The sequence below is a fragment of the Conger conger genome, chromosome 6, assembly GCF_963514075.1.
Source record: "Conger conger chromosome 6, fConCon1.1, whole genome shotgun sequence".
Classification (NCBI taxonomy): Eukaryota; Metazoa; Chordata; class Actinopteri; order Anguilliformes; family Congridae; genus Conger; species Conger conger.
The window spans coordinates 17,902,382-17,914,686 of NC_083765.1; the positions used below are offsets into that span (position 1 = coordinate 17,902,382).

A 12,305-nucleotide genomic window follows, 5' to 3' on the forward strand; every position below is an offset into this window, starting at 1 on the left:
AGAGAAGGCAGGGCCACAACGTGGATCCATCGCCGCCAGCCAGAAAAATTAATAATCCTCCAAACTGCAGGAATTTGAAGGCTGCTGAGAGCATGCTGCTGCCCTGGGTAGGCATTCATTTCTTGGGGGGGCTTTTGGAGGTTCTATTTCTGTTCTGACCCGAGTCTATACTGATGTTTGAAATGTGCAAAGTTGCTATTAAGCGAAATGGCTGTTTGAGAATAAAATCTGCAAGAACATCTGGCTCATTTTATTCATTTATTTTTTTATTTCAAGTAACTTATTAGTGAGTGTGCCTAAGAATGTGTGAAATGGAAAGAGTTGATGGCACCGCAAAGCCATTAACAAAGCTGTTTTCTGCAGGCAGACAGATTACTATAGTGCCATCAGTCAGCACATGCTGTATATCCTCCCATCCCTTTGTCCATACGGCCATTAGATGGAACCTTGCTCTGTTGCTTTCCTGGAAAAAATAAGAAAGTGTGAAAAGCTATTAACATTTAATTTGTTGTTTCATCTTTGTGTGTTATGCCTCCTTGGTTGGTGAGGGGGGGTATGGGGGAGGGGGTGGTATGGGGGGTGGCAGCTAGCTGTTCCTAGGAATAGGAGTGTGGGCTTTGTGGGCTATTACTTGTACCTGAACAGGCGTCACGGTTGGCTAATGGTGCCTTTTCCCCACCTGCAACAGTTCCGAGGAAGTGTACGAAATGCCATGTGAACTGTCTGAAGTGTGTGCGTGATTCTGACCGATGCACTGCCTGCAATGACGGCTACAGGTAACTGGCTCCCATTATCTATAAACAATTAAATGCAAATGAGGCAGCCAGACATTGTGGGGTCAGAGTTCAAAAATTGGATTTAAATTTCTGGTGGGGCTCCACTATTGTATTATTGAGCAGCAGACCTTTCTTCAGTGTTCCCATGTCACTGAGTAATGAGATCTGCTCGCTAAGTGAATGAGCAAATAAATAGTCCAATTATACTTGTCTATATTTCTGTGTGTGTGTGTGTGTGTGTGTGTGTGTGTGTGTGTGTGTGTGTGTGTGTGTGTGTGTGTGTGTGTGTGTGTGTGTGTGTGTGTGGGTGCGTGGGTGCGTGTGCACTGTGTTGCTATATTATAGTGAGATCTGCAAGTATTTGGACAGTGGTACAATTTCTGTTCTTTTGGCTCTGTACTCCAGAACATTGGATTTGACATTAAATGATGAATACTATTCTCTATAAAATCTTATGAGGTTAAAGTGCAGACTGACACTTTTTCATTTGAGGGTATTTACCTCCATTTTGGGTAATCTTTAGGAACGGCATCCCTTTTTATACAGTCTCCCCATTTTAGGGGACAAAAACAGGCGACAGTTGGCTTCTCAGCTGTCTCTGATTAGACGGGTATATTCAATCACTTCCTTAGCGCAGGGATGTAATTCCCAACAAATCACCTGATATGGATGTAAATACTCTCAAATTAAAGGTGACAGTCTGCACTTTAATCCCATATTCACAGGTCCATTTCAATTCCAATGAGCTGGAGTGCAGAGCTAAAAGAACAGAAATTGTACCACTCTAAATGCTTTCGGACCTCACTATATATTTATTTATAGCCTTTTTTGCTTGTGTGTGAGCTTGTATATAGATATGTGTGTACCATGCCTAAATTAACATATTATACATGCTGCTGGGATTTGCAAATGCATAACTACATTAATTGTGTGAAATGATTTCGCCATATTTTAACCTTAGCGTCTATGAGGCAGTCCGCTGGGGGGAGGGAAGTATTAGTGTCAGGGTTTGTTTTGGTTGTGCGGGTCTTGGTGTTACCATTCTAATTTATTTATCCCTGGATGCAACTTTTAGGGCCAACAGCTCTTTGGAGCTGCATTAATTAATAAGCTAATCACGAAAGGAGGGATCTGAGGTTTTTTTTTTTTTTTCATTGTCTGAGATTTGGGAATTTTCTGGCCCCTTCTGTGCATTCAGACCTCAGGCCCATCTTTTCAGTGAATGTTGGCATTGTTATCCTTTCCTTTTGCCACTCAATAAAAATAAAATGACCGAAAAGGAACAGATTGAGGGGTGCATGGGGCTCCACATGGGGCATAGGGACAGAAGATAACTTGTTCACTGGGTCTCTTTTTTTCAAATCTTGTTTGACCATCCTACAGAACAACTTCAGATTTTTTTTACTCCTACTAAAATCCACACTGCTATTACTATCAAAATTCCTTGAGCTTACATGCCTCATTTGAATGTACCATTTTTCCCAAAGGTTAGTGTAGCTGTGTGGGAGTTTTTATGATAATACAATAGATTACACTGACTCATGAGCTTAATTTGTGAGTGGCTGCTAATAGTTAATTTTGTCTTTGTGCAAGTGATTTCATGACTCACTTTTTCTTTGCCTCAATGTGTGTGTGGGGGTTTAGTCTTGCAGGTATGACCTGTGTCCCCATGTGTGCTAATGGAACATTTTTTCACCTGGAAGAAATGAAATGCATCGCCTGTCATCACTCCTGTGCCACCTGTACAGGTCAGTACAAGTCTCTTCGTCCCAGAATGCATTCCTGCTCTCGTCAGCACAGTCTCCAATGGGGTGCGTCCCAATACTTAACAATGTTTGATATGAGTGAAGCAAAACAGGATACATTTTAGGAATGTGCCAGTGCACTTGTTGCAAATGGCTTCAATCTTTTTCCTTTGCATTTCCTCAGTCTGAGATTTCTGGTTAGTAACTGTAGGCTTTGGTTCTCCCACAATGCACTTGGACTGAGCTGGGTACAACTCAACGGTGCACAAAAGACTCAAGAATTATCAAATATGCAATTCACTAACTTACTGCTATGAGCATTAGACAATATTGTCGACATGCAAACCTTTGGCGAAAGACTAATTGCACAGGCTTATTGTTCAGTTCCAGTTAACCAGGCATCATAAGTCAAGATAACAGAATTATTTGCAAAGGATCTCAGGCTTGCAATTTGAATTAAATCCTGTCCATTTGACATTTACTGGAATGACTGTTGTTTGGGATTTTGTGGATATTATTGCACAGCTGAGCCCACTTAAGCGCTTATGGGAAGGAATGATAAATTTTAAAAAACCCTTGTCTGTAAAGGGTCATGCACAATATCAAGACTCTTGAGATGGCTGTTTATAACTGTGGCTGAATTAGTCCATGTACTGCCAGGGTCTGCGTCAGGTTTAATGAAAGGCCTGGCTATTGGCAGGGCAGGCATCTGACTCAGTGTGTAGTGTTGATGGTGCCGTCCCTCGCTCAGGCCCAGGGAAAGAGGAATGTATCCAGTGTGCCAAAGACTTCCTGCAGCAGGAGTGGAGATGTGTCCCAGCATGCACTGAGGGCTTCTACCCAGGGGAAGCTGCTGGACTCCCACAGAAGATGTGTCGCAAGTGAGTATCCTCTGCCATTTTGCGCACCGTTATTTCAGAGGCAGTAGTCCCTTCCCCGTTGACTTGTTTCATTCACTGCAGTACTGCTGAAATCACTGCATTGCATGTGCAGCTGCTGAGCTGGATTCTGATGTCCTGCCAGGGTGTGCTTTTTGGATTATGCCATTGAGTTATGCAAAGCCTGATGAAGGTTATGAGCATTTCAAGGGCATTACATTCCTGGGTGTTTTTATTCCAATGTTGGCTCCAGTGCTCTGTAGTTGTGTGTCAGCATTGTCATATACTGCCAGTGCAGTGTTATGCTGAAGCAGGTTTTTGGATGATGGTGGGTGTGAGGAGAGATTGACTCTGAGGTGATAGTTTCCTCCATGTCGATGCTGAACTTACGCAATCTTCTGCTGTCTTCCCCTGCCTTTGCATCACATCTCTTCTCCTTTCCCTCCTCTTCTGTCTCCCTCATTCACACCCTTCTGACTAGTCTTATCTGTGTCCCGTAAGCAATCAGTATCTGCTGGCTGACTTCCTGTATGTAGTCGTGAGCTTGTGAATATGTCATTCATCTGGGACAAGAGTGAAAGCTCTGCTATTGCTGAATGCCAGGCCTTCTAAAGAGCCGCTCTCACAGTGTCCTAAGCATTGTGCTGCTAGAGACCGGGGAAGAGCTGCTGTATTAAGTCCTGGCAGCTTACAGAACCCATTGTGTGCACTGATGAGTTGGGGTATCTTGGTAACCTTTTCACATGGGAGTGCCTGGTGTCTTTTTTTACTCCTTGTTTTATTATTCTTCTGTTTATTTAGCCTGTTTTTTTCCCCATGTCCATAATTGGCTATAAATTACTGCCGCCCTGCAATTTAAGAGGGAGCACAGGGATGACGGTGGCATAAATCTCTCACCTGCACCACAACTAAAAATTTACGGTCACATCAGCGCACTTTACATCACTGTAATGGGTGCAACTGAGGCCTGTGCAGAATGGAAGGGTTGCTCTTTTTTTCCCCCATGTTTGTGTTTTTTATGAATTGGCCTGTTGGTTTATGGAGGCCCTGAAGAACAAAATGGAAGCTTTTTAAAGGAGGTCATGGATTCTGACTGCAGTCTGAATGAGTCTAAGTATAATTTGGGAAATAATGGGAGGATATTGCTGGGAGGCTACATGTCGGTCCTGGTGGCTGGGGGCAATCTGCCGGTAGAGACCAGGAAAGGTTGTGACCTCTCCAGCGACAGCATCGGTGACAGTAACAGAACAGGAAGCAGAAATTCGACAGTTATAGGAAAACCTCATTCCTTTCATGCCATCCTATATTTGGCCTTGTCTTTGACTCTGCAGGCCAATGAGTTGCCTCTAATGAGCCCCTTATGTAATCCTTCTGCGGCTGCTGTCAGTCTGTGAAGAAACTGGTGAATCTTTTTTGCAGCATCCAGTTGAAACTGCATTCAGAGTCCGTGAACATCAAAAGAAATGAGTCGTACCTTTGGAGTGCACTCAAATAATCTTTCTGACACTTTGTCCTAAGCTTTGCATAATGACTTTAAGCAATACGTCTTACTGATTCCAGCTCTTAAATGGTTTTTCATTAATAATGGCAACTGCCAAATTTCAGATGAGGGGTAATAACCCGAGAGAAGAAATGTCATGCCTTAATTCCTTACTCATACGTAGCACCACCTTGCATGCCCCCTCCCACTTGTGAGAGTTAATGAGGCATTTGAACCATGCTCCTGTGTCCCTTCGGGGTTTGTAAATTGGGAGGAGGTGGTGGGGTTGGGGGACTGGTGTGTTCTATGAGTAGCAATCGCCTCCAAATATAGAGACGGTGATGAATGAGATGTGGAGAGCACGAGGTCTAGAGCAGCAGCAGCTGTCACTCTGTCCTCCAGCTTAGGTGACGAGCATTTAATCAAAGTCTTTATTTTGGCTGTTAATGAATCAGTTGCATCTTAATGGATCTGGGGGAGGGGCTCGTCCGGGATTGGGATAAATACTGCAGTCTTTCCGCTTTCGATTTCCGTGTGATCTTTGTTTAAGAGACGTGAGTTTAGCTGATCACTCAGTGTCACATCAATTTCCCAAGTCCCTGTATGGCACAGATGGCCACTTTATTGCTGCAGTTAATTATGCTCTGGAAGATGATATTTGGTTCCACGTCTCAGTATGGATTTCCGAGCTTGTCCATTAAAACCCGTGGATAGAGGCATGCTCAGAACCAGCTACACTAGTTCTCCATCAAGTTATGCTCTAATGCAGGAGTAAGCACAGGGCTTACTCCGCAGCTAAAGCCAGTTGGCAATTAATCCTTTTATAAGTTCTGACAGTCAAGGTAAAGTCAGCATGCTCATACAGCCTTCTCATTCACTTAATGTAAACCATAAGAAAGCATGTTTGGAGGGGTACAAAGATGAGTCTGCTGTGTTGACATGTAGTTCGAAGCTACCCTGTGGTTTGACTCTTGCTGTCAGTCAGATTGGAAGCCAGTATCTTTAAGGTCCATAAATTAAGATTTACCCTGATTCTATTGTCATTACAGTAGCAAAGTTGTAATTGTTCTTGAAATCCTCATGCTGGAGGTGAATGTATTTTCATCTTCAGAGGCAAAGCAAAAGACTTTTGAACACAGGGCTGTCAATGTAGTCTTGCTATTGTATTTCTGTCACTCCTAGGGTGTTAAATGTTCATAGCCAAAAGCATGGAATGATTTATGTGTGTTTGATCTGTGTCTGTCCAAACTCCCTGTTCTAATGGTCTATGGTATCATTTTACCCACAATGCACATACTGTGTACATGAGTAAAGCACAATGTTTATTGATTGGCACTGCTTAATTGAACTGTGTAACTGAATTTTTGTTTTGTTTTGTTTTTGAAGTTTGTTTTTGTTTCTGTAGATGTGCATTTAACACTTCCTTTTTAGCACCTGAAACTACCTTTGTTTCAGTTTTTCTGGGGGAAAGTTAACTGCACAGCATGCAAATGTCGCATTGTGCGATAAGCGGATTTGCCTCTGTTGAATCAGTTTGCTTTGATTTGACAGGGGAATAGGTCTGAGCAGCAAGCCATCTTATCGCAGAATCGTCTTTTTGCCTCCAAGTCTGAGCATGCTAGAAATGTAGATTGCCCTTTTTGCCATTTTATCCCCTTTGTTCATCACCTATGTGTGTGGCTTCCAGGTGTGAAGAGAATTGTTTGAGCTGTCAGGGCCCTGGGGTAACCTGCAGCCGATGTCGAGAAGGATACAATCTTGTGAGCAGGATGTGCATCGCAAATGCCACCTGCAACAACGGTAGGTTGGTCTGCTGGTGCAGGGTGTCTGTGTGTGTCTCTGTCTGTGTATGTGTCTGTGTCTGTATCGGTGTGAGAGTGACACGGATACCCACCGTGGACATGAACAGGTGACCCTAGTTGCCTTTGAGAAGCAGAAGCTGTGAAAGCTGAACAGATGCAACAGTGACTGAGTCACAGCCAAGATTCATGTTACGCGGCTCCTCCTCTTCCCTCCATTGAGGACAGTGTGAAAGTGCTGCAGATAAAACCTTCTAATTGTTCTTCAGGAGCCCTTTCCATAATAAAGTGGGTATTGTGGCAAAGCTAGGCTGGGGGGGGGAGGGGTGGCTGTGCGGCAGTGCTCATGAAATCCAAAATGAATACAAAGTGGTTGTTAGCACTGCCCATCTTTTGTGGCTATATACGGCTGCATAACTTTGGAAAAGTTTTTTATGGTGGTTTGCTGGGTTCCTTTGCATTGATATGCAGTAAGGGGTATGTCAAGTTGTGCACTTGGGACATTGGTCTCTTCATGTTGCTCTATTCTTCCCATCCTGAAAATAACCCCTGTCTATGTGTGACGTTATTAGAATGAAGGATAAACGTAGGGATATATATATATATATATATATATTTTAATGGTTTTGTTTACAGCCAAAGCAAAAAGCTTAATTTGTCTTGATGTTTTTGTCCTGATGCAACGGATTCCTGGAAATGAGGCCTGTGTTCATGAAGGGGGGAGGGGGGGTCTTTTTTGGCATCAGTTGTTTGTTGGTCAACATCAAGTGAACAGACCTGCTGTGAGAGAAATTTGTGCGTGCTATAATGTGGGACTTTATATATGGTGTTTTGTGTTTTATTTAGTTTTTTTTAATGGGCTGGATCCACGCTCCACAAAACAGAGGACACTCCATTCAGCTGTAACCACTACTGGGGAAACCACATTCCTCAACCCTCCCCCACACATACTGTATGTGTGTGGGCTTTAGGGACACAATATGTGGGGTGAGATTTGTGAGATTTCATTTCACGTCCTTCCCATCTCTAGTGGACGGATTCTTGTCTTAAATTGGGGTAAAATGCAGGAATGCCTTTACTTAACAAGGTGAAAACCGCAATTAGAACTTTAAGTTCAAAGCAATAATTACATACCGTAACTGACGTTGTTGGCGTACTATGACATAATGGAAATGCTTTTTTGTTCTGTTTGTTCATGTAATGTTTTTAGAGCCTTTCAATCCACCACTTCACTGCAATTCAAGTGTGCTTCCCTTGACTGAGGCCCACATGTGCATTGCTATCCTATGATGCTTTGCATTGGTTGTTTGACAGATGAGATGTGTTATGGCCCTAAAGTGGGCCATAACACGTGTTGCAGAAGGGCGTGATTGGCTGGGAAATGGAACAGTGTTGCCAAGACTAAACATTGCCCTGCACGCTTTCAATATGCCCTCACCCAATTACGTAAGACCTATGAGGCCTGGTTTCCAGGGCGATCGATAGTGTGTCCTCAATGCAGAGGAATTTGGCTCTACAAAAGAGCTGCAGCAAAGAAGCAAATTAGTGCAAGATTTGCGGCTGGAATGCCCTTTGTATTGACAAACAAATGCTGATCAAACAAATCTGTTTCAATTCAGTATATCCCAGTCCGGTCTACTATTCATTGGTGTGTATGAATAGTAAACAGTTTATACAGTGAGATCCATATGTATTTGGACAGTGACACTTTTAAAGGGCTGTAATTTCTACACAATTCACTCCGTATGAGATGTAAATGCCCTCAAATTAGAGTGCAAGCTATCGTTTTACTTTGAGGGTATGTACATGCGTATCAAGTGCACTGTTTATAAATTACAGCCCTCTAAAATTGTCACTTTCCAAATATGTACGGGCCTCACTGTGCATTCTGGTCTAGATTAGCTTCCAAATGAGTAAACTGTTTATAATCCGGGCTAGATTACCTCCTGAACAGAATCCTTCTGAGGTGAGAGAGCTGTCAAATGAAGAGTTAGGTCTTGCAGCTAAACTTACCCTCTCTCTCTGCATGGTTCCCCCTGTCCAGCGGATGAAGTGTTCTGTGAGATGGTGAAGTCCAACCGGCTGTGTGAGAAGAAGCTTTTCCGACAGTTCTGCTGCAGGACGTGTCTCATGACTGGGTGAAAAAGGAACTGGAAAGTACTTTGGGCACTGGCCTCTTGCTCTGTTGTACATTTTTAAACTAGTTTACACCTCAAAGTCACTTAATTTTGATGAACCCTTTAAGGTGCATATTTGATTTTAGTAAAATGTATTAAGGTTGTATGTTTTTATAGACTGCATACACAACATGTACAAAGTGTTTATTTTTTATTCAAAAACCACATTATTACAAAATATGGTGCTGTGTATGAATGTATATGGCAGCATATGAATCTGAACCACTGTTTCAGACAAAGGTTGATAAAATGATACAGCAGTATGAACAGGTTTATGAATATAAAGTATTGCTTGTAAAGTAATCCTTTTCATACTTGATCATTGAATTTCCTTAAAACAACTTTGTAAAAGTATTATAGTTTTTGTAATAAAAAAATAACCGTAGAAAGCAATTGAATATAGAATGTAGGTTCATGCCATTGTAAATTTTAGAGATTCTATTTGCCATTTTTATTCTGTTTATGTAAAATGTTAATAAGCTCAAATAAAAACATGCTCTCACTAATGGAATACTGTACACGTACTGTGATCCTGATTGGGAACCATATTCGTAGATTAAATATGATTTTCCTGTCCTGTTCTTGTCCAGCAAAAATGGTTAATTTGAGAATTGTCATATAGAATATGGGCCTGCACAGTGGTACAGTTGGAGGTGCTCACTTCTCTCAACCAGCCCTGCTGCCAATACGATTTCCATCCATGTGTTGTGCTTCCTCCAGAGTATGGTTTCCTCCCATAGTGCAGTTGTTGATTTCCAGATTAGCTGGCATCAGTGAATTGTTCCTGCGTGTGTTATGTATGCACTCCGCAATGATCCAGCATCCCATCTGTGATGGAGCCCTGTGTTTAACCCTGCACCTGTCAGGTTTGCCTCCATTTCACGCTGATACTCAACAGCTGGGGTTCCCCCTTGGTGTGCTGATTGTTACAACCAATCCCTCGATTCTTCACAACATGCATACTGTTGTAATTTCCAATTTCCATAATGTGGCCTTCAGATGGTAAACCATCTCTCAATAGACCTGTCTAATTAAGAACAATGCGCAACTTGTCAGAATTCAGGATTGCGTTTGTGGTTTGAACAAGAGGGTAGCATACACAAGAGACCTCCAGAACTGAGTTTTAGAAATCCTGCTCTGCAGGATAAAATGGTTACAGAGAATGGATTAGTATGTTATTCATATAAATAATAGATTATACAGTATATTTTCTACAGTAGATGGCACCATTATTAACTTTTAGCCAGATGCATCGTTTAAACTTTTTGGTGCGTGTGTGTGCGCAGTGTGAGTACAGTGTTAAAATGATTTTCTTTTGACATTGTTTTTAAGCACCTCTGCAGTGATATTCTTTTTTTCCAAGGCACAAAAAAAACCTACCTCTACCACCACAGCCCTGTGCAATCATAACATGTCAGGCTGACATCTTTCAGTGCTTTCAAGATCTAAAAATGACTTCGCATTGACTGAAAATGGAGGTTATTTTGGTGGCTTGTTAGTGCGACACTGAGCTGGCCCTAGGGGTTTGGCAGCACTAAACATGACTGTTTTACAATCAAAAAAAGAAATAAATAAAAACAAGACTTCCATTGTATGGCCCAGGGACTCGTGGTGTACCTGGTGTTCAGTGGGAGTCTCGGAGCTACCTGTGTATACTACTGAAACCCTCAAAGATGTCCAGAGATTATATTGCTTTGCCTCCACTGTGCAGAAATAAACATAATTTCTCTTTGTGATGATTGGGTGCTTCATTTACCCTTTTTTCATATATCTGTGCAAGATCAACTCCGCCTAGGAGCTGGTTAAACCCTTCAATTTGTGATCATCTAGTCCTTTCAATTATATTTAGCATCATTCACCTGCAACTTTATAATACTTGCAATTATGCTTTTGAGTTGTTATACCATTTTATTAAATGGGGGAAACATGTCTGGCCTTTTCCCCAGTTGTTTTCTTAAATTTTGCACAGGCCTCGGCCATAATGAGTAATCCTATTCTATACCCAATAGTATTATACAAAGGCATCACTGTACCCATGTTTACATACTTTAACTTGGCAGACCGTTTGGCTATAGGGCCATATGTTGATAGGGCGGCCTGTAGCGTAGTGGTTAAGGTACATGACTGGGACCCGCAAGGTCAATGGTTAGATCCCCAGTCTAGCCACAATAAGATCCGCACAGCTGTTGGGCCCTTGAGCAAGGGGAGGATTGTCTCCTGCTTAGTCTAATCAACTGTACAACGCTCTGGATAAGAGCGTCTGCCAAATGCTATTAATGAAATGTAATGTAATGATAGCCTGATATTATTTTATTCTTTTTTTTGTTCCATATTAAAAACTTCCCCTGAAAAGTGCTCTGTGACAAAAAGTGACAAAATACGAAATAGTGCTTTACTAAATAAAGCTTTGCCAAATTGAGAGAAGTAAACTTGGTTGACATTACAGCAGGTCCCAGGAGGAACCTGTTTCATGTATTCTCCTTGGATCAGTGAACATCCCTCTTTCCTAAAGGCTGTCCACATTGTCATGTGACCACGTGCAGTTCATGTTGACACAACTGCTTGAATTGTTCGGAGACTAATACCCCTTCCTACTACTCCCCATTCCCTTGTAAAAAGCATCATAATCATCTTGTTTTTAAAGTATTTTATGTGACCTTTTGTACTGAGATTGTGGCTGCGTATTCCCAGTAGTAATCCATCTCTTCTTGGCCCCCATTACTCAAGGTCTGGTGCTGCCAAATGCTATGAACATGAACTTTACTAGAGGGACTGAAATTCCACATCAGCTCATTGCTCTTGAAGAGATTGCTGGTTTCTCATCACTGTGCTTGCAGACCTGGCAGTGAAACACGACGCGTGTCCTCTTGCTGTTTTTTGATATTGAATTGCTTACATGTACTGTATAGTTTTGGTCATTAATGATCACAACCGAGAACATGCTTAAATAGAACTATGATACATTCCATACTTCATTTACACATACTTGAGATACACTATCAAATTTTTTAGGTCATCAAAAAAGTATTTTTTAACTAAAATCCTTAAGACAATAACCTTAATTTAGGCAGATGGTGTCGTTTTCATTTTCACTGTGTATATACTTTTTAAATCATATTTATGTTGTAATTGATGAAGTCAAGCTTTGTTCATTATAACATGCACTTTTGCATGTCTTGTAAAATCAGTAAATTGGCTGAAGATTGTTGTTCTTCATAACTTGCCTTATGCAATGTGCACGTGGGGCTCAACATACTGTAACTGTTGTAGAATGTGCTGGTGAAATGAACACCCATAATATTTTTTGCTCCTTTGAAATATTTTTAGATATTATTTCCTGAATTATGATTGGACATCCAGGCTGTCGGTGGAGAAAAATGTAAATGCAAAACACTGAAGACATTTTATTTTAAGGTTTATTCATGGATCTGCAGTTAAAAAAAACGAATG

At 41.6% G+C, this 12,305-nt stretch overlaps 1 protein-coding gene across 3 annotated transcripts in view; it reads left to right on the plus strand.

The window, feature by feature from the left end:
* Positions 1-9,357, plus strand: part of pcsk6 (proprotein convertase subtilisin/kexin type 6) — a 41,816-nt gene extending 32,459 nt beyond the window's left edge. For 2 of the 3 annotated variants that reach the window (XM_061246647.1, XM_061246646.1), the window contains 5 exons: positions 689-776; positions 2,421-2,524; positions 3,273-3,402; positions 6,567-6,679; positions 8,723-9,357. In XM_061246647.1, the coding sequence (XP_061102631.1) occupies positions 689-776; positions 2,421-2,524; positions 3,273-3,402; positions 6,567-6,679; positions 8,723-8,820 (533 nt within the window). In that variant the 3' untranslated portion in view covers positions 8,821-9,357. Of the gene's footprint in view, positions 1-688; positions 777-2,420; positions 2,525-3,272; positions 3,403-6,566; positions 6,680-8,722 lie in introns of those variants that run through there. The other variant, XR_009709005.1, reaches the window with a different exon arrangement.
* Positions 9,358-12,305: the final 2,948 nt, after the last annotated feature.